This window comes from Sceloporus occidentalis, unplaced genomic scaffold (assembly GCF_023333645.1).
Source record: "Sceloporus occidentalis isolate IW3139 unplaced genomic scaffold, rSceOcc1.0.p SCAF_93, whole genome shotgun sequence".
NCBI lineage: Eukaryota > Metazoa > Chordata > Lepidosauria > Squamata > Phrynosomatidae > Sceloporus > Sceloporus occidentalis.
Window position 1 is genome coordinate 3,368,224 of NW_028317073.1, and position 22,656 is coordinate 3,390,879.

Here is a 22,656-nt window from a genome sequence, read left to right on the forward strand (position 1 = left end):
TCCATAATGTGTATAATAAAGACCTATTTTGCCATGAAACAATAATTGTGTGCAGCCAACAGAGCCAGAGTGACAGGCAGCTGGCCAGCATATTCCGCTGTCAGGACTGCCGACCTATAGACTGTATAAGGTTAATTGAACACGTCTCGTTTGCTTGCAGATATAATTAAGTCCGGATCTTTACAATGGGCAGAAGTTATTACGTAGAAGATGCCGTTGAGAAGTATTTCACTCAACTAATTCAGTTGCAGAAGCCATATGTTACTGGACTCATAATAGGCCAGGTAAATAAATGCTATATCCCTAAAACTCCACTCTCTCTCTCGCCCACCCTCTCTCTCTCCCGCTCACCCTCTCTCTCACCCTCTCTCTCTCGCTCACTCTCTCTTGTTCACTGTCTCTCTTGCTCACCCTCTCTCGCTCTCTCTCGCTTACCCCCTCTCGTTCACCCTCTCTGTCTCTCGTTCACCCTCTCTCTCATTCACCCTCTCTCTCATCCACCCTCTCTCTCTCTTTCTCTCTCATTCACCCTCTCTCTCTCTCTCATTCACCCTCTCATTCTCTCTCTCTCGCTCACCCTCTCTCTCTCTCTCTCTCTCTCTCACCCTCTCGTTCACCCTCTCTCTCTCGCTCACCCGTTCTCTCTCGTTCTCTCTCGTTCACCCTCTCTCTCTCTTGCAAACCCTCTCTCTCGTTCTCGTTCACCCGCTCTCTCTTACCCTTTCTCTCTCTTACCCTTTCTCTCTCTCTTGCTCACCCTCTCACTCTCCCGCTCACCCTCTCTGCCGCTTACCTTCTCTCTCTCCCACTTACCTTCTCTCTCTCCCGCTTACCTTTTCTCTCTCTCGCTTACCCTCTCTCTCTCTCTCTCTCCCCCCCCTCACCCTCTCCCCCCTCCTCACCCTCTCCCCCCTCACCCTCTCCCCCCCCTCACCCTCTCCCCCCTCACCCTCTCCCCCCTCACCCCCTCACCCTCTCTCTCACTCACCATCTCTCTGTTCACGCTCACCCTCTCTCTCTCCCGCTCACCCCCTCTCGCTCGCCCTCTGTCTTCCCCTCTCGCTCACCCTCTCTCTGCCAAATGATGGACTGAACAGCCTCATTAATTATTGACATTAAATCAATCACAATGCAGCACAATATATTATATTACATTCTACACTATATAAAGAGTCCGACTACAAAGACAAAGAACTCAATGTAACATTTCAACCCATTTCGGGCCTTTATAAAGCTGTTTCACTTATTATTTTTCTGATGGAATATTTGGTGTGATGCATCAGCTTACCTGTAGTGTTACTGGTGGAGATGAGGCTACACGTCTTACTTGTTGGTACATGGCATAGACTGGTAATATTGAAATATATAATTCATCTGAGATTATTGTCTTTCTTTACAGTGCTCTTTACAAAGAGATTATGTTATTTTGGCGGCTCAGACACCCCAGAAAGATAATGGCGAAGAATCTGAAAAGAAGGCTGGCTTGACAAAGTTGGATGAAATTGACGATGAATGGGTTTCTATGCATGCTAGCCAGGTATGTATTATGAGACAGTCCAAGTTACTTGGACTAAATAAATTGATTATTCGCCTGTCTAGTCAATTTGGCAAGTGATTATTTTAATAGTATTTATTATTAACCAGCATTCACCACTTTTTAAAACAATGAAGTTATTTAACAATGATGATCTTAGCAATGTGCAAGAATTTGGGAGAACATATCAGATATGTGTGTAGGCCAGTGGAAGTGCTACACACAGGAGAAGGGTCACGTACCTACTAAGAACAAACCCAGCCAAGTGACCCAGTAATACAGTGGTGTTTAAAACTCGGTTGGAAGGCAATAAACAATAAAAGTAATCAGATCAGTATCTGTATTCCAAATTTTACAGTGTTAAATGTATTGCATGTGCTCAATACAGAGACTGATCAGGAGCCTCAGAAAAGTTATAAATAAATTAAAGTATATTAAAAAAAAATAAAAGAGAAAAAAAGAGTGCCAACAGGTTGCCAGCTGATCTCTCTGGCACACTGAAAAGAAAGTCTGCTAAGGGGAACAGGCATGTTCCATTTTGTGCCCATAACTTCCAAAATTCATGAAAAACCTAGCTTTTGAAGGGCACAAACACCCCAGTAAAGTAGGTCTTAACACAAAATATATAGGTTTTTCCTGGATAAAATGTGCACAATTTATATGGTTTTCTAATTCTAGCTGTAGCAGAACTATGAAAATTGGCCCACAAGGAAAAATATGCCCTGACCCCCAGCTCAAAAAGGCTTGAGTCAGCAAGAGTCCTAAAGTCATCTCACTGACCCCAAAACATCTCATCGATCTGTAATATTCAGAGTCACCTCGGTCCATCTTGAAAAGAAGTTTCCTTTTATAATGCATAATGATATTGGAATAGTTGGAACCATAGCTTTTTTTGCTAACTCCCACTATGTTGTCTTCTTCTAGGTAAGCCGCATGCTTCCTGGTGGTTTGCTGGTGATTGGCGTGTTTCTTATAACGTCGCCAGATCTTTCCAAGGAGTCTCAAAATGCATTAAGAAAGGTGAGTGGAAACCTTGATTCGTTCATGCTGAAAATGTTTTTTTTTGTTTTTTTATTACTGCACTGATTTCTCCTTACCTTTCAATGTGCAATAATATATATTAAATAATTAAGCCTGCTGCCTGGAAATCTTTCCTACACATGTTGTATGATCCTTTTTGGGCTTTATCCTGTGCACACAGTAAGAATATATCATAGGCAGTGTGCTTAGACTTACTAGCTCAGAGGAAGAACATTGTTGTTGTTGACGTTGTAAGCGGTCTTGTCGGTGAGGTGTTGTTGCTTTTCATGGTTTCTATGTCTATGTTTTACTGCAAACCTTAGGACCATTGTTGGCCAAACCCCAAAAATAAGTAAATATTGTAAAGTTAAATAAAGTTAAATATTGTAGTCTAGTTTATGTGTACTTTTCCTGTGCAATGTGCAGCCTGTATTAGATCGTTATAAATCGTCATGGGCCTAACCAGAAACATCTAGTTTTTGGCTTGATGTGTGATGCATTTCTCCGCCAAAGGGGAAAAAAAAGGAGATCGCTAACAAGAAGCGTTGAAAATGTTTTGGAACTACTTTTCTCGCAATGCTTAACTTGCCTCCTAAAAGAAAACCCGCTCAGCTAGCCATAGGTGCACAAACAGGACATGTAGTTCCACAACAGATCGATGGCTACCATTGAATTAAGTCCTGTTGTTTCTCTCTATCTAAATGGACCATCCATGTGAGTTTGATCAGGAATAAATATATACGGAAGAACATTATAGTTTGTTGGACTTACAAAATAATCTGTTTCTCTCCTCAGCTAATTTTTGCTGTCGAAAAGTCGTCGGTGAAAAACAGATTGTGGCGTTCTGATGACAGTGACATCTCTGAGCGGGTGGCTGTTCACATTTGTTCTGCAACCAGAAAGTATGTGCTTTTGTTGTTAAAAAAAAAAATAGCAGATATGTCTAAACAGATTTAGGGGTTAGGTAGGACGAAACTATATTCACTTCTACCTACTAGAGATAAATTATGCATTAAAAGGTTGTGTTGATGCTCTATATTTGCATATAATGGCCATGCAGTTTATCCACTAAATTGTTGAAGAACAATCTGTTTAGACAACTATTTTTTTTTATTGTTAGGACAAATCTGTCTAGTTTTTCCTAAAATTAAACTTCAAATCGTAGCTTCTCATATAGTAGAACTCTGCAGAATCTTTACCTACGTTTAATGCTAAGATGCATTCCAGTTTTTGTTGGAAGTACTTTAGTAAGTAGTCCTATATGTGTGCATCCTTAGAGTGCCTTGCAAAAGAATTCACCCTCCTTTTTCCTATTTTGTTGCATTAAAATGGATTTGTTGGAGTTTGGTATCATTTGACTTACGCAACATGCCCACCACTTTGAAGATGCAAAACAAACAAGAAATAAGACAAAAAAAAAAGAAAATGTGAGCGTGCATAACTATTCACCCCCCCCCCCCCATAAGTCAATACTTTGTAGACCCACCTTTTGCAGCAATTACAACTGCAAGTCTCTTGGGATACATCGCTATAAGCTTGGCACAGATAGCCACTGGGATTTTTCAAGGCAAAAAGTGGTCCTATGGACAGATACTCCAATCCCCACTGTGGAACTTTGTAGCTCCTTCATCTTTTGTCTCTTTGTGGCTTCACTGATTAATGCCCTCCTTGCATGGTCCGTGAGTTTTTGTGGGTGGCCCTCTCTTGGGAGGTTTGTTGGAACGCCATATTCTTTCCATTTCTTAATAATGAATTTTATGGTGCTCCGTGGGATGTTCAACGTTTCGTATACATTTTTATAACCCAACCCTGATCTGTACTCCGCAACTTTGTCCCTGACCTGTTTGGAGATCTCCTTGGTCTCCGTGTTACAGACTCTGGGGTCTTTCAGAACATAAATATACAGTATATTCGGAGATCATGCACACAGGTGTACTTTATTTAACTAATTATATTACTTCTGAAGGTAATTGGTTGCACCAAATATTATTAAGGGCTTCATAGCAAAATTAGTGAATACATCTGCATGGACCACTTTCCGTTTTCTTATTTTTTAGATTTTTTTTTTAAAGTTATTTTTTTTTCCATATCACTTCACCAATTTGAACTATTTTATGTATGTCCATTGCATGAAATCCAAATAAAAATCCATTTTAATGCAACAAAATAGGAAAAAATGCCAAGGCGGGTGAATACGTTTACAAGGCACTGTAAGTAATTACACTGGATTGAAATATCCACGTTACCCAGTGACCTATTTATCTGTCTCTATGGAATAACTGTTTCAGACTTTGAATTTTATCCTTAGAATACACCAAGAGCAGTTCGGCTTTTAATGCACATATCGTAAAATATACTTTGAATAAGTATCCGTGGTTTTCTTTTGCAGAATCGTATGTCGCACCTTTGATGTTAAAGATCATAAGGTATGCTATAATAATATTATACGGTTTATAGCAGATCAAATGTATGAAAACTGTTTTCAAATTGCATCAATCTTAATTTAATAAAATATCCACTTTCTCTCTTTCCAAGAGTGCAGCTAAACCAGCAGACTGGAAGTATCAAAGCAGTCCTTTATCTTGGCTGACCATAGAATGTAATATGTGTGTAGATGTCACCATTCCACTCTCCCCTTCATCATCATCTTACCAAGAGCGACACAAATCTATAAGGGTAGGAATCTACTTATCTTTTTTTTTTGTCTGTGTTTATTTTTTATATTTATTTGTTTAAAGGGACAGTTTAGTCTCTAGCAGGGGCAGCCCCACTAATGATTAATGCATATTAAAGTACTCTGTAAGATGTGTACTGAACACATCTCCTGCAAGCTTAGGAGCTGGGGGGCAGGGAAAGAGACAAATGCATATATTACATTTATTTATATAGCGCCAGCAAATTCTGTTATAGTCAGTGGAATAATTTAAAGTCACACACAATAATAAACTCTTGCATGCTTACAATGCATAGGGGAGATTCTGTAGAACTCCATACGTTTGCAGTAAGGGTTATGCATACGATGGCTAGTGTGTCCTTGCAAGTAATTTTGTTAAGTGTATAACTTAAGTTATACACAACACTCCATCGTTTCCATGCCTTTCCTCGTTCCCAGCAGCAGGCATTAGGAGATCGCTTCACCTATCCAGTTAGGCCCGGAAATAAAAACACCCAGAAGCTCCCCTTCCATTCCATTTTTTTCAGTCCTATCCTGGATAGGAGTAGTCCTCTCTCTCAATTTGTTGTTTTCTGAGCTTGCGGCAGAGCTCGTGTCCCTGCTTCCAGTCTTCTCCGACTGCCGGGTACACAAGTCTGGTCGGCTGCTGGCTCTGTGCTACACTCCTACAGCACAAGAATGTGCTGTGGCGTGTGAAACAGTTTTGGCGTCCATGAGGTGATTTCCTTCTATTGCTGTGTTACTGCCCTGTATACTTGTTATTTTCCCTGGCCAAGTTTTTCTGGGTCGGGCATTTATATATTTAATCCCACCCTACTGTTACATTTGTTTCAGAACAAGCTTTAATTGCCTGGATTGCAGGGACCCTTGCTCCTCTGAGTCAGAGAGGGATTGGCAATAACGTGAGCCCAGATCCTTCTGAGATTTCAGAAGAAACATTTCCCCTTCCCATGGAACAAAATTAACAAGCTAATAGAAGCTATCAGGGCTGCCTTAGAATTGGAAGAGGATAAGGCAGATCACTTCTTCCAAGGGGGTGCTTCAGAAAACAGAAGAGCTTTCCAGTATATGAAACCATGTAGGCCATCATTTATGAACAGTGGAAAGCTTCAGAGAAGAGGTTGTGTGTTTCTAAGAGGGTCTCAAGACTTTTTCCCTTTCCAGAGGATTTTTTAGAATTGTGTCTGGCTCTTAAGATTGACATCCCGGTAGCCAGGGCCACCAAGAGGTCAGCCATTCCCTTAGATTCCTCACACTTTAACAATCCTATAGATAGGAAAGTGGAAAGTGCTGCCAAGAGAGCATTTGAGGCCTCCGCTGCCATCTTAAAACCAGGCATCGCAGCGGCTTCTGTTTCTGGATCTATGCGACTATGACTGTAAACGATGGTTAAAATTCTGGTCAGTGGATAATGCATCCACACATTGCTTATGCAATATCCCTGTCTTGGATAAGGAGTTTTTCAGGAATTAATTCAAAGTGCTACTGAAAAAGGCTACAGGAGACAAATATTTCCTACCTAAGAGGAGAACTGCTTTTGTCCAAACCCTGTTAAAGCATCCAAAACCCACAAATCTAGATCCTCGGCAAACTTTCCCCAGGTTTCGTTCCTCCAGAGGCAGAGGCAAATCTGCTTCTCAGAACCAGGAGGGCTCCTCTGCCAGAAAAGCACGACACCAGACATTCCCCTGTAGGAGGCAGACTGAAGGATTTCCTACAAGAATGAGTCCTTGTCACTTCAGACTTTGGGGGATCATCTCCCGAGGCTATGATCTGGAGCTCAGTAAGCAACTTTTGCAGAAAATATTATTCTCTAGATCCAGAGAACAGTGTCTTTACTACAGGATCTTAGATGGATCGTCAGCTTTCAGAAGTGCTGTCTTCAGCCATCCAGAACAGCATACTTCTGGATAAATATGATCTCTCAGAGAATGTTTATGTAAGAAGACAAAATTCAAAAGTTGACCAAACTCTCCTTAGACATTCTCAGGAGTCACAGATGCAGTGTAAGACTTGAGGCTGCTAGGTCTGATGGACTCTTCCAGACAGGCGGAACCTTGTGCCCTCCTGCACAAGAAGCATCTATTGGGCCCTGTTCTGAGGGTTTGGGATGGATCTGGTGCGCCCTGCAGCAGTTTGCTAGTCTCTCAGATGGTGGCTTCAGAGGAGACTAGAACAGGTCCTGCATTGGGCCAAACGCATCTGGTCAGTTGTTTCCACGGAAGAATTCCTTCAGGAAGTCAGCTTCACATCAATCTCCTGGAGCTTCTCGCTTTCTGGAAAGCTCTGCGTTCCTGACAGGACAGAGTTCAGATGAAGGCAGTCAATGTCCTCTCAGTCAAATGCATGGTTGTGGCCTACCTCGACAGTAAGAAAGGTACAAGAAGTTTGCAGCTGGGAGGACCTTCTTCTTATGATAGGAAGATGGACCGATGGTTTCTCTCTTTCCCCAGTCTATATTAGAGGGAAGGGGAACATCCCTGCAGATTTCCTCAGCATAGTTTGTGTTGCCAGGAGAATTGATGGAGCTCTTCTTCTCCCATTCAGACGAAGGTCAGCCCCAGGCCCTGGAGGCTTTCTCTTAAAGAAACTCCACCCAATTTTGTACCAAAAGTTTGTTCTCCAAACTTCAGTGCCTATCTTTTGCCCAAAGCCGAAGAATCGCAAGGAAGAGTAGTTACACACCCTTGATCTCCATAGATGCCTAGAAAGTACAGTCTCTGGATGACGATCTTCTTACCTCTTTGTGTCCTTTACTTTGATTCGAGCAGCCTCCAGGATACAGCCTTTCAAGAGAACTCTGGTTCCTCGGTTCCTCGTTGGGATTCGAACTCAGTCCTGTCCAGTCTCACCAGAGCTCCCTTTGAACCTATCGAAGAGACCTCCTTGAAACTGTTTAAATTGAAGACAGTCCTGCTGGGGGCCCTAACATTGGCCAGGCAGATGAATGCGATTCATGTATTATCTACTTTGAAACCTTACCTTCAGTTTTTTGAAGATTACAAGTGGTCCTTTGTACTCCACTGGATTTCGTACTGAAAGTTTGTTCTCTATTTCATCTTCAACAGGACATTGTCTTACCTGTATTTTGCCCAAAGCCAAAGAATAGCAGTTACACACCCTTGATCTCAACAGATGTCTACCTACAAAGAACGGCCTCTTGAAGAAGATCTTCTAATCTCTTTGTGTCCTTGGCTATGAAAGGTTTGGCTGTTTCTAGGAGTTCTATAGCCCAATGGCTGGTGCTGGCTATATCTGAAACCCACAAGCCCGCCAGGGACCAGCCCGCTCAGGCTCAGGATGCTCGACATCTTAGGATCTTTCTATAGAACAAATCCGCAGAGTGACAGTTTGGAAGAGGACGCAAATTCTTTTGTAGCCTATGCTATTGAAAAGGTGACATCTGGTTTTAGAGGAGGTGATTTACATAAAAGATTACAAAATAGAGAAGCTTTTTGGCAGTTTACTCTTGATACCTGTATACCAATGGGACTTAACATTAAACAGGAATTATTGTTACATTATGATTAAGATTTTGTCTTGGTCAAATCAGGTATTTTTATTCAAAAATTATTTAAGATCATTATGCAAGTGGTAAATATTACCTATATGTTTATGCACCTCCCTGTGATACTAAAGCACTGTGAGCAGGTTAAAAAACACACAATATACATGTAATAGCCTCATTGACATATATACATATTATTTGTGGATCAATAGTGTTTATATATTTGCTGTAGGTTGTGTTGCTGTGCTCACGCTGTTTACATTAGTCTTTTTCATCTTATTGCATCTAATTGTTTTGTAATTGGATTTTAATTGCACATGTGTTGATGACGAGTAATCTCACCACTCCCCCCTTTTTGTTGCCTTACTTAAGGGAAACAAATTCAGTGGTGAGTTATCTGTGATAAAGAGCGGGGTACCGCTTGAAACGCGTCAGATTTGGGGTTTCCTGTGTACTGGATGCACAGGTGTGAACTATGCTTTTTAATCACTAAGTAAAATAAACTGGAAGTTTTTTTTTTTCAAATGCTGGATCGATCCCTTTGGGGGTTTTTTGGAAGAGGACGCATACCTTAGGTCGAGCATTACCGGCTAGATGCCTCTTTTTAAAGATTACAAGTTTCTCAGATGCTACTGCAAGCTGCGGTTTCTGATTATGGAAGTTTTTATTTCCTGCCCTACCTGGATAGGCAGAGCTATCTCCTGACACCTGCTACTGGGAAGGAAAATACATTCTCAGGTAATAATTTGCCGTTTCCCACATACAGATCACTTTTGTTTGGCCGTTTTCAATTTCTGCTTGTTTTACAACAATGTAAAACATTTTGAGCTAGGTGTGTTGCTGTAATGTTCTTGTGTGTCTGTTACTCGGTGGTGAGAAAGAAATTAAGTTCGATCTGTGACCTATAATACGATGTTCTGAATCATCATACTGCCCATGTGGTCCATGTGTGTCATTTTCTTTTGTAGACTGCAGTTACAAATTGGGCGAAGGAGCTGGATGATGTTGTTATCCTTTTCAATGGCCGTGTTAAAGACAAAGATGGTGATCTGATTGAAGATCAAGTAAGAGTGAATGATAGCACTACCCTGAGACGTATGTTTAAAGGAAAGAATTTAGTTGTGGAATGAATGTTTTGTACTAACGCTAGGTAGTGTCTAGCTATTTAAATACTTACCATAAATTAATAGAGACAATATGTCTTTACCTACCAGGCCTTGTCTTCTCTTCTTGAATATAATTTTACTTATACATGACAGGCTTTACTTTAATTAAAATTTAATAAATTGTAACAAAACTTAAGACAAAAAAGACAAAAGCTCAGAGAATCGTAGGTCTGCTTTGCAGGAAGTCTGGAAGCAAAATAACGTGGTAATCACCAAGAAATGCATAATACATACACATTGTATATGTGTGTGTATGTGTATATATATATATATATATATACTTTCCACCAAGCCCCTCAATACCTAAAGCACCCTTTCCCCAGGACCCCATACAGAAAGCTGCTAATATAAAAACACATTCTCAAGATCTCCTTGTATTGGTATAATTCCCAGACAGTGGTTCAGGAGCTCTATCAGACCACTCTTTATTTGTTTATATATTTTGGTTACCTGGTGATGTATTAGGTGTGTATCAGGTGTGTGGTGCCCTGTGCCCCCACCATACTGGCTTCATACGTAGCTGCATCCTCAGATGAAATATATTCAAATTAATATGTATTTTCACTGAAAGTTTGTGTTTGATCTGAAAAATGAAGCTTTGGAGGGCATCTTTTACTAATGAATTCTGATTTTTATTTTTTTTTAACAGAAAAAATCTTCACGATCCAGTTCTCAAACCATTAAAGCGAGCATTCTTGCACCGTCAGTAAGTAGTCTGATGGATACATTTAATGCAGGAGTTTAAATTATGTATAGATCAACTTAATGACCAATGACCTAGTCATTTTTCCCCAAATCACATTTTTGTGTCACATGTATAATTTGCTGTATTTTTCATACATGTATTGCATTTGTTAAAATTTGATGTTGCCCAAATTAAATATACGGGGACACCTGTAGTTTATAAGGCATCAAAGTATAATATGCATGCATAATTTTAGACCCAGAGTTGTAAAACAAAATAAAAACCCTATACGTGTTTTGTACATGGTATAATGACTGTGATACGCAAAACTTATATTAAGAAAACAAAAATGTAGTCCATTGAGTTATGCTGTTTTTGTATTGTTTTGCTTGGGTTCTGGCAGTTGGATACATTGAATATCCTATATGCCTGTTGTAATGTAGAAACAAGGCCTTCTTACTGTTTTTGTTTTTCTTGCTACAGTAAAAAAAAGCCAGTTGGTTAAACTGAATATTTGTATTGTTTGTATGATTCAAGGCATACATTCAATGTTTTGTCAGATCTGTCATTCCTTAATTCTGCCACTTGGTGGAGCTATTTCAGTTTAAATCAAAACTCCATGGGTCTTACAGTTAAATATAAAATTATCAACTTCTAGTCAATAATAGATAATCCTCTGTTTGCATGTTCTACTGGACATGGTGGTGGAATAACAGAATGCAAACAAATAATTATTGAAGGCTTTTCATGCAAAATTGAGTAACCTAATACGTTATAATGCAACATGTTATGAACCCAATATTACATTTCAGTATCAGTAGAATTATGTTTCCCCTTAGTTCCTTTGTCTAACAATTATGCATTTTTCTTATTTTTCTTAGTTAGCAAGCAGAGAAACTAGGTCGACAGCTCTCATACAAGTTTGCAAGTCTTCTCTAACCATACAAGGTATCGTCAAATGCAGAGCTTATATCCAGAGCAACAAACCAAAAGTTAATGAGGCTTTGCAGGTAAGTTTTTTTTCATTCTTACAGTGGCTTCTACTTGCAGAGGCTTCTTTTTATGGCAGCAGATATGTCAAAAACATACGTTACTTTAATACCGAAAGAGCAGGTTATTGCTCAAAAATAGTACGATGAGATCTTGACTTTATTCATCTGCAATGAAATATTGTGAAAGAGCGCTATTGCCTTAATCAACCCTTCCAGACTCATGCCAGTGCAGGCAAAGGGCTGGTAGCTGCTGGTCAATCATACTGTTTAGTGTTCATTGCCTGCGCCAGGTCAGGTTGCATACGTTACATACGTTACATGCCATACCTGCATCATCTACTACCTGTATTAGCATGGGTCTGGAGGAGGAGGAAGGAATGCCATTTTTCTAACGGCCACTGCAACTTGGTCCACTCGGCTGCTGCCTTGTTTGGGTATATGGTCTGGGAACAGTTAAGTACGAAGTCATTCTGGAAGTGACTATGTTTGGGGAAAAGGTATGGGCATCGTCTTGGAGGATTGTTCTGAGTTTTAGCAAAGTTTGTAACAAAGATCTGTAAGAGCGTAAAAGGAATAGGAAAGAGAACTACATTTGAACGCTATCCCTCTTTTAATATACCATACTGGCTCGGATATAGGCCGCACCCTAAAAGTTTGGTGCTTTTTTAAAGAAAAAGTTTTTTTCTTTAAAAAAGCACCAAAAAAACATGCTGCCACTCTGTCTCCCCCCCCCGAGATATGCTGCCACTGTCCTCCTCCTCCCCCCCGAGATATGCTGCCACTGTCCTCCCCCCCGAGATATGCTGCCACTGTCCTCCTCCTCCCCCCCGAGATATGCTGCCACTGTCCTCCTCCTCCCCCCCCGAGATATGCTGCCACTGTCCTCCTCCCCCCCCGAGATATGCTGCCACTGTCCTCCTCCCCCCCCAAGATATGCTGCCACTGTCCTCCTCCCCCCCCCCGAGATATGCTGCCACTCTGCCCCCCCCCCCCCGACTTACCAGAGCAGACTCCCGGGTGTCTTGCGGGGCCGGCGGGGGACATCTACGCAATATACAACTTCCGGTGCTCAGCGGATGTGCCGGAACCAGAAGTTGTATACGCGTATTGCGTAGGTGTCCCCCGCCGGCCCCGCAAGACACCCGGGAGTCTGCTCTGGTAAGTCTTGGGGGCAGAGGTAAAACGCATCGTGCGGACGGTCACCGGCTGCGGCGATGCGGATAAACAACCTCCGCAGCCGGTGACCGTCCGCACAATGCGCTTAGACAACCTCCCGTGCCGGCACCCCCCCCCCCCTGTGGAAAGTGCTGGCAGGGGAGGCTGTCAGAGCGCATCGGAGAGTAGGATGCAGGTCCCCTGCACTGCTGCAGGGGATCTGTATCCTAACCCCGCTGCCTGCCCGGGACCCCGAATATAGGCCACACCCCCACTTTAAAGACTTAAAGTGTGGGGAAAAAAGTGCGGCCTATATTCGAACCAATACGGTATATTAATAGGGATCATATATTTGATTAATACCAGAAGAATAAGAAATATATATTTGTTATATTCAAGGCTTTGAAAAGAGACATCCTTAACACAATGTCAGACCGTTGCGAAATACTATTTGAAGACGTCATCCTCAATGGACCACAGAATGGTAATTCTCCCCTAAAATGAAAACGTGACATTTACGCCTTTGGCCTAAGCAAATACTAAGAATGTAATGCAGCTTAGAGCAGGGGCGTGCAATACATTTAAAGTATCATTTTTTATGTTACCTTTTTAAAAAATGAATCTAGTCACGTACACCTCCACATACCCTACATACATGAAGTGCGCTGTCCCTGTTTGGAGTGTGTCTGAGTAGCATGTGTTTTTTTACACGCAAGCATTGCAGAGGACCTGTACATTTTATGTAAAGTGTACATTCATAAATGAAATGAGTAAATGAGTGTACAATTAATGTAAATTAATCAAATAGTATGACACTGGAAAATCAGAAGTAGGGGAGACCTCGCACACATGGTCACACCTGTTTAAAAATTAAAAATATGTATTAAGGATGTCCTATCGGTAAATAAATTAGTAAAAGTAAAGTAGACCTTTTTGGATGTAAATTACTTGTTCTTTCGCATTGTGTTAACGTTTGCTTTCTGTGTTGTACTACTGGTAGATAAGCAAAACATATTATCCCTCTCGTGTCTTTTGAGTGGCATGCTTAAGAGCCAGCTATGATCTCCTCTGACACACCAAACCCATCAGGATATTTTTTGACTTGGTTAATCATTTATGCGTTTGCTCCATTTGCGTCTTGATAAACTGTAGTTGCTGTGTTCTAGAATCAGAAAAGACGACCTGTCAACTTCCGCAGAGAGTGTTTGTCCCCATTCATGGTTCCAACCTAATGCTGTGTGACTATGTGTTTGGAGATGAAGCAGCGGATGATTTGCAGAGTCGCTTTCTTGAGATGTTGGACCAGAATGTACAATATGAGAGTATAGACTTTGCAGAAGAAAAGAGCAGCAGGACCAAACCTGGTATGTCATGCCCTGCCAGAACAAGAATTATAGAAACATTTAAATACTTAAGGGGCTTTAACAAAGTATAGGAGGGAACATTATTTTATTAGGTAAATGGAACAGCCTCCTAACAAAAGTGGTAGAGGCTAATGCGAATGAATGAAGTAGTTTAAAAGGTCTTATTATGGCCTGAGTCTTTACATGAGGCAGAATATGCAGACTAGATGGGCTGAATGGTTCTTATCTGCTGTCAGAGTCTGTGTTTCTACTTATATTAATGTATATATTGTATGAAGGTGGTATGTGATCAGGCAAAATGAAGAACGTAGAACTTAGAGTTTTCGAGACCATAGAAATATTTTTTATGTACAGTTAATGAACCATGGCTTAAAATATAAATCACTTCTTAAAGTCAAGGATGACAATTCCACCCCTTTTGTGCCATTGATGCGTTTTTGAACTAATGGGATACTGTACAATAATAACACAGATCCAGTCTCTTTGGATAGCAGCCAACAGGCCTTCATTGAGACAGATATGTGCTAAGAAATACTCGCAATATTCAGTTAATGTGTGTTATGTATAGGTTGCTTTATTACAAAACATCAATTTTAATATTTTTTTGCTGAAGCAATCCTGCCTTTTAAGGAAATAAGCTAATTTCCCTTTTTTTAATGCTACGGTTTATTTCAAATGCCGTGGAAAATATCACGACTATTTAGTTGCAAGAAGCCAACCTGTTTGCGGGATGTCTTCAATAAGCCAACCACATCCTGTTTACACAACATATATTGCAAGTATTCAATTAGAAACCAAACAGAACTCCAACTATGTGCACGCTAATTTATTAGGTCAAGCTGGTTGACGTAAGAATAAGTGTTTTTGCGGTCTGTGTATAATATCGTGCTTTTATACAACACAGCTGCCGGAAATTTTGTTTTTCTTCCTCCAAACTTTACTGTAAAGTAAACTTTGTATTTAGGGTGGAAAACTTTACTGCTGCGTTACAGAGCATTTTTAAACTATATTGTTGCGCAATTTTCTTTTTGTTAAGTTAGCAGCTTCTTTTTAGATTTTGTGTAATCATATTAGCACGCCACTTCCCATTTTATACTTCCATCTAATTTGCACTGCATATTGCATGGGTAGGAGATTTCCAAGAAATTGTCACTTTCCAAAAGTCTATATTTTATAGCTCACAATATAATGTACAATATAATTTTAAATATATTTATATAGATATTTATGGAAATATTGTAAATATCACATAGTATAGCAGAACTGCATAGTATGGTTATACATACAAAGTAGATTAAGGGGTAAATGGGGACTCAAATGGAGGGCCCTGTTCTATAGAGTTTACTGTCGTAGGTATTATATGATTAACGCCTTCAGTCCCGAGGGTTTTTATAGCCGAGACCAAAATCTTTTTTCATGTTTTGTGAACCTGCACAAAGCATACATTATTTTGTTCAGGAGTAGTATGACCTTCTTTTAAAATCATAGAAATACTTAAAACATTTTTGCAATCTTGCTTACATTTTCTTCTATACTGTAAGTGGCTTAGCTGAACAATGTATGTTCAGGATTATCTCCTGATTACAGTCATACCCCAACATACATGCTTTACATATTACCCCATGTTACATTTTTTTTTAATTGAAGGGGTGCTTGGGGTAGTGATTTTGTTTTTTTTACTTATTGTGGAAGGGCTAAGGTGCACTTTTTTATATACCGTATTGGCTCGAATATAGGCCGCACTTTTTCCCCCCACTTTAAGTCTTTAAAGTGGGGGTGCGGCCTATATTCGGGGTCTAGCGCCCGACGCCCGGGACATGCAGTTCCGGGCGCCGGGCAGGCAGCAGGGTTAGGATACAGGGAGATTGTCTAAGCGCATCGTGCAGAAGTTCACCGGCAGCGGTGAACGTCCGCACGATGCGTTTTACCTCTGCCCCCAAGACCTACCAGACCAGACTCCCGGGTGTCTTGCGGGGCCGGCGGGGGACACCTACGCAATACGCGTATACAACTTCCGGTGCCGGGGGGGTCCCTCGGTGGGGGGGGCAGTGGCAGCATATCTCGGGGGGGAGGACAGTGGCAGCATATCTCGGGGGGGGACAGTGGCAGCATATCTCGGGGGGGGGGATAGAGTGGCAGCATGTCTATTAAAAAAAAAATTTCTTTAAAAAAGCACCAAACTTTTAGGGTGTGGCCTATACATGGGGGCGGCCTATATCTGAGCCAATATATATTGTGACATTCATGTAGGATTGGTGGTGGAAGGGAGGTATGTTTCTCCTAGATTCCTTTCCTATGTGAAGTAACACCAGAGTCTTCCACCTGCTAGGTGATTAATGTAGGTGAATGAGAGGGCGGATATAAAAGGGAAGCCAGGAGGGCAGGTAGCTCTCTGGCTGAGGACCCAGAAAGCCTGTCTGTGGGAGAGACATGTGAGTAAAGGTTGCTGGACATATTATGTTAAGTTGGCAGAGAGAAGCTCTCCAGCTGGTAGTAAGGGACATCCCTTGTATAGTAAGTGCCGGACAGGCATATTTCTTTTGTCTTTGCAACCTTTCTAATAAACCTGACCCTGTGTCAGATTGCACGAACTTACTGCTGTTTGCCTGGTTTGAATGAAGACGGGTACTTGTCCCTTGACCTCAGCGAGGGGCGATCCCAGACCTATCTCACAATATATATATATTTTTTGCATTGTTCCTAGTGCAGTATGGCTCAAAATGCCTTTGCATCAGTGGACTCCCAACAGTTTTTTTTAAGTTATTTTTTTTTACCTTTATTTATTTTTTTGTTTTTGGAAGGGGGAGAAACATCTTTTTCTTCCTGACCTGTCGTGCTGATTACATTTTGATCACCAAGCAGGGCTCCACAATTGCAATCAGCCGCTGAGGTGCTCCTCTCCTCAAGTGAACACATAAGGGGGCACTCTTTCAATGATAGTATACTGGCGCTTACAGCGAGCGCCGTTGCACGCAATCAGTCGGCAATGCTGGCTTCTGCTGACATCGATAGAAAGCCTGATCTCCTGTGTAACGGCAGGAATATCTCTCTTCCATTGCAACAAAGTTAATGTGTATTTGAACGTCCTGATGGGCTTCTTGCCACATGTTTTAAGGATGTACATGTATTCCAATAGGAGCAGTAATCTTAAAGTTGTGAACTCAGGTTGTACATGGTTATTTCTTCCTGTTGAATAGCTTGTCCCCTTGATCGATGTTAGTGGTTTTGTGGGGTCTGGCGATTGAACAAGTGTAATCATTTTAAAGACTGTGTAGCTGACAAAGAAATTTTATGGTGAGGTCGTTCTACTTTTCACTTGATCCTTCACATATTCCTGCTATCCCCTTTCCGGTTTTAACTTTGACCTTTTAAAACTCCCACATGGATATTAGTATGGATCGGTCTCCGAAGCACAGTCTTTGACGTCCAGATGTCTCTTAGTCGCTGGATGCCATCACATCCCCTTACTACTTCTATATCAACATGTATATTTCAGAATAGCGTCATCCTTTTCATATACAGGCATGTACAATATGCTGCCACAGTATTAGGTGTTCCAGCATCGCCAATACATCCAGTCATGTAGACTTATTTGGTAACAATAACAAGGTTTGACCATGTCTCTTTCTGTGATTACAGATGAAGAACAAGAAGTAGATGTCTCATGTCATAGTGACACAAAAGATCAACCAAAGGCACTTACAAATAGTTTAAAATCCTCAAAACTTCAACAGAACATAGGTATGGTATCTTTCCTTTTGAGAAATATAATTTTGTTTTGTATTATTATTATTCTATATGAGTACATTGTTGAATATATATATATTGCTAAATTCTGCTAGCAGTTTATTACAACCAATTGGAAGCATAATATTAAAGGTGCTGTTGCACTTCTGCTGTTGAATTTAACATTTATTAATACAAAAATAGAAACAGCTGATTGGCCAAACCATTCCCAGATAGATTTTACATTATGTGCCTCATTCAAAAATTTTCAGTCCTTTCTAGACTGAAAAGGTTCTTTTGTATCTTTATCATCAGCAGACCTTGGACGTGACCAAGCAGCATTTTCACACTAAACTGCATACTGATCTTTAAAAGATAGTGTGAATTGATTCATTTAATATTAAAAAGCATAAAATAAAAAAATCCGCTTTTTTTTTTTGAGGGGGTGAATGTACTTGAGGCTACTAATATATAGATGCAGCTATATATTAATATATACAATGCAAAGCTGGCTATTTGGTGTTAACTAGTGTTTGTCAACTACATTTTTTATACTAATAAATGCTAAATTCTTATCATTTTAGGTGTCGTAATGGCAGCAACCATTGCCCTTGTAGCCATTCTATTATCATTTCAGTATCTGCTTGAGTAGCCAGGGCGAAAAGGACACACTGGTTTCTCAGGCTATTCTGTGCTGGTGCAAATGACCTTGCTGTCTGATCAAGGTGATTATGGAACCCACACTGGCGATGGGAAGGTTTGACTTACAAACGGTTCTGTCCTGTCTAAAACGTAAAAGTAGCTAGAGTAGACTCTTGCATATTCCGTAAGTGTTTCTAATATTTCATGTTTAATAAACAGTAATTTCAGCACCCAGTCATGTGTATGCAGTCTGAGCAATAATGTTTTGCTGGAATACACATCGCAGGCTTCTGCTGCTCCCGCTGGTTTTGATGTCAGTGAAAGTGCTACTGCGCATGTGTGTGAATTATGCTTCCTGCATATACTTCCTGGTTTCAATAGAGGTTGCCAGGCAACAAGAGAATAACAAAATAGTGCATGATCCAATTTGCATTGGACTGCATGCATACTGTACTCCAGCATCCATTAAAAATACAATTGGTAACTAGACTGTTCCTCAAATGCAACTAAACACTACTAATTATTATATCTCTATTATTATTATATATTATCTCTTTTAACAAGATGAAACAGCAAACCTTAATAATGGTTATAAAAAGTAGTATTTTTACTCTATGTATCAATTGTATACAAAATGTATACAAATTTATATATACTACAGTCCATAGGAAACTGATGTATTGTGATAAGTCACTATTAGCCTGTGCTATTTGTTCCCTCCTCTATTGTTCTTTTGATAACAGTAATACACAGAAACTTAAAATGTGCCCATGGCTTAAGCTCCCTTGAATAATGAAAATCATATATATATATGCAATGATAGTTTTTATTTTGCTTTGTTGCCCAATTTGTTGATGTTTTTTATATATATATATGTGGCCCAAAATGCAATGTCCACACAATTGTAAATCAAACCGTTTCATCAGACAACACAATTATAGTTTTTGTGCTCATTTCATACCTGCTAAAAATTATATAAGGAAGAACTGTGCTTATACGGTCAATAAAACATATACCAAATTAAACGGTGTCCTGTGTGCATTTATTGGTCAACTTCCTTCATGATGATTCTGTTATACCTTTAAGGCAGGAGGTATAGATACCCAGAAGCAGGCAGTCCAAATACTAAACAGTTAGTAATTATCCTAGAGAGGCAAGCCAGGCAGCACAGGATCATAAAGGGTAAACAAACTCACCAGGCCAAATGTGGAACAGGTACAAGACAGGAGAGTGCAGGCAGCAAAGGTCAAAATCTGGGAGGTCAAACAAGTTCAAGTAAGGCTAACGACCAGCTGCAGTTTAATCACGCCGCTGGATGCGGCCTATTTTTTAACTGTGGCACCAAACTCGGTGTGCGCAGTACTCGAGGCTGAGGATGCGGCCTATTTCCTAACTGAATCGCCAAACGCGGTGTGTAGAGTTGCGGCCTGGTGGGAGCAGCCTCCGGTGAGTGAGCTGACTTTGGAGACTGGCAAGTATACATTGTAGTTATTATCAGCATGTATCTGTAGTATCTGACGTCTTGTCACTTGCGTGGTTTCCTTTTGCTCTTCAATATTTTGTGATGATTCATTCTTGCTTGAAACAGTTGCACGTGTTTTGAAGTTTAATTCCAAGACATGACCTTAGCTGATAATCAGGCTTTTGCAGTCGGGATTTAAGGCTAGGTAATCTTTCTAAACCAGACAGCAGTACATATGTAACCCTTGCAAGAACACATTGTTTAATTCAGTCTTTAAAATTCCCTCCTTAGCTTAAATACTCAAACCACAAGCGCGCATAAGACTCGGAAGCCAGGAACTGATATTCTGTCTCTGCTTTTTGTGACTTTTTTTCCATGGAGATGTAGATAATTAAATGCTATAGTTACCATGGATAAATTATATTGAGGACACCCAGGCCTGCTTGGCAGTAAAATATATAGTATATATGTATATAATGATACATAGAAAGAGATCTACTCCTAGGACCTCCCCAGACATCAAAAATGGGAATAAAGGAAGAATGAAAACAATAGCACAATACTGTATAGTATAAAAATAACTAAAAATGTATTACAAATGAAACATCATGTCTATTTTTACCTTTATTGATTTTCTCCTCTTAGAGGAGATCTGTTGTGGTCATAGGATATATTCCTTTTGTATACCTTAAATTTCTTAAATTTGATTTTAACCCATTAGGGGAAGAAAAGGGTAAAGGGTAATTATAGTTTATTTTATTATGTTGATTGGATTGTTGTCTTTGCCTATAGGGAGATCTATCACTCAATGAAGGTTTTTAAAGGTGTTTTCTTGTGGGAAAAGAACCTAATAAGTTACCTTGCTTGTTATACTTATATTTTATACATTTAGTCATTAATATTTTCTCATCAGTGATCCTATTTTTGTGTATATCTCAGCATTTATCTCTAATGGTTTAGACTTCTTTAAGGATGCCATTTCTTTAATATTATTCTCTTGATTTTATTTTTCAAAGTAAAATACCAATTGTATCAATTCTCCATTATCCAATAAAAGTTTTTTTTTTCTATTCACAAGCCTCTGGGAATCATATCTTCCTTTAAATATTTTTCTAAAAATTAGATCTCCCATCACTTTTTTTTAATTCTCATTCTCTGTTTTTCTAACTTAAAAAATGATCCTGAACATTCAATTTACAACCATTATCATGAATATCAAGCATTAAAAGGTTAGGAAAACTAACACTGTGTCACGAATGGGGTCTATACAGACGACAGTAATGACCCAAAGCGCCCAAAGATGGTGTTCAGGAGATATTGAGCAGTAGCGGAGTTGGACAGGGCCTGGTGCAGGGCGACTGCACTCTCCAGGGTGTTGAGCACCTAGGGTTGTGCAGCCATATACCAGGGCCCTGACAAAGCAGCAGATGTCCAGTTCAAAACAAAGTGATATCCTGCAGGCACCCTGCAGCAGGCATGAAACATAGCTCAGAGAAATGAGCAGGATGCTGCAGGCTGGGAGTAAGGAAGCTAAGCAGAGTAACAGCAGAAACATAGCAAGCAAGGGGGACAGAGCAAAGAAAAGAGAGACCGAGCAAGAAAAATAGCCAGACAAGACATACATGGTACAGGACACAACAAAGGACAGGGAACAAGGCAAGGAACACAGGGGATGGAGTAAGGAGCCGAGATCCTCAGACGCTTCTCCTTAAAGCAAGGATAGGATATCTTAACTGGGGCATGGGGACAGGAGAGAGGAACTGAAATCCTCAGATGATTCAGGGAAAAGAGGGCAAAGGTACATAAAAGACTGAAACAGATAAATACATGACTAACCTAGGACTATATGATAACAATTGGAGATTTAGTCACATCATATGGCCAAAGTATGCTTAGCCCACCACTATGATAAAGTACTCCAATATTCGGTGGGTCCTAGTGCTAAACCCTGCCTACTGAATCACTAATAAACTGAAACTAAACATTTAATCTAAACACAGAACAGAGAAGGACATACCTTTAGACTGTTGACTGAGACAAACATAGAAATGGGTGGGGCACACTTTATAAAGGAAACAGAAGCTGAAGCTAAGAGCAGAACTGAAATAAAGTATCATAAGTAAACGGCACAGCACAAGGAAATCCAGGAATGGATTACAGCAAAGGGGGAACTGTAGCGAGACAGGGGAAACTAGAGAGAAGCAGCTCCGCAGCCTGAATGGGGCCTGACGCAATGTATAGAAAACCAAAATATAGAAAAATGTTTTGATAAAGATGAATTAGATACGGTGATGAGAGAAGTAGGTATGTTGATCACAAATAATTTTTAATTATGGAATTATTAATTTCTTTACACAATATAATTATCAAGCATTTGCACATATAAATGCAAGATGAATTTCTGAAGAAACTATTAGCATTTTATATCTTTCTACTGTAATAGCAGTACAAAAATAAATAATGTAATGCCAAGGTAGATAATAATCCCATGGAAAGAAATGTTACAAGATCCCATTCACACGAAGAATATGAAACACCTGTTTTTTCATCTTAATTTTGAATAGGATTGGACAATGGGAGAGTATTTTTCCTTATCTTAACTGTATTCTTAAGTCTGATTTATATTATGTTATAACAATTGTCCATAGCTCTAAGAAGAAATGTTTAACTTGTTTAAAACAAATTTCCATTGGTGTGAATGCTATTAACATAAACATAATGTTTTTAA

General features: G+C 40.0%; 1 protein-coding gene across 1 annotated transcript; it reads left to right on the forward strand.

Moving 5' to 3' along the window:
• The first annotated feature begins 185 nt into the window (after positions 1-185).
• LOC149284441 (protein odr-4 homolog) lies at positions 186-18,476 on the forward strand. The gene is made up of 13 exons (XM_089496743.1): positions 186-284; positions 1,400-1,537; positions 2,459-2,554; positions 3,350-3,456; positions 4,944-4,980; positions 5,090-5,230; positions 9,705-9,800; positions 10,552-10,615; positions 11,482-11,597; positions 13,134-13,218; positions 13,901-14,098; positions 17,738-17,839; positions 18,409-18,476. Exons 1-13 carry the CDS (start codon positions 186-188, stop codon positions 18,474-18,476), a joined length of 1,347 nt encoding a protein of 448 aa, XP_089352869.1.
• The last annotated feature ends 4,180 nt before the right edge of the window (positions 18,477-22,656 follow it).

What these genes read in the sequence shown, in the direction of transcription:
- LOC149284441 (XM_089496743.1), top strand. Translation starts at nt 186, where the DNA reads ATGGGCAGAAGTTATTACGTAGAAGATGCCGTTGAGAAGTATTTCACT. An exon ending in CTGGACTCATAATAGGCCAG is followed by an intron (nt 285 to 1,399) that starts GTAAATAAATGC and finishes CTTTCTTTACAG; the next exon opens with TGCTCTTTACAAAGAGATTA. An exon ending in CTCAAAATGCATTAAGAAAG is followed by an intron (nt 2,555 to 3,349) that starts GTGAGTGGAAAC and finishes TTCTCTCCTCAG; the next exon opens with CTAATTTTTGCTGTCGAAAA.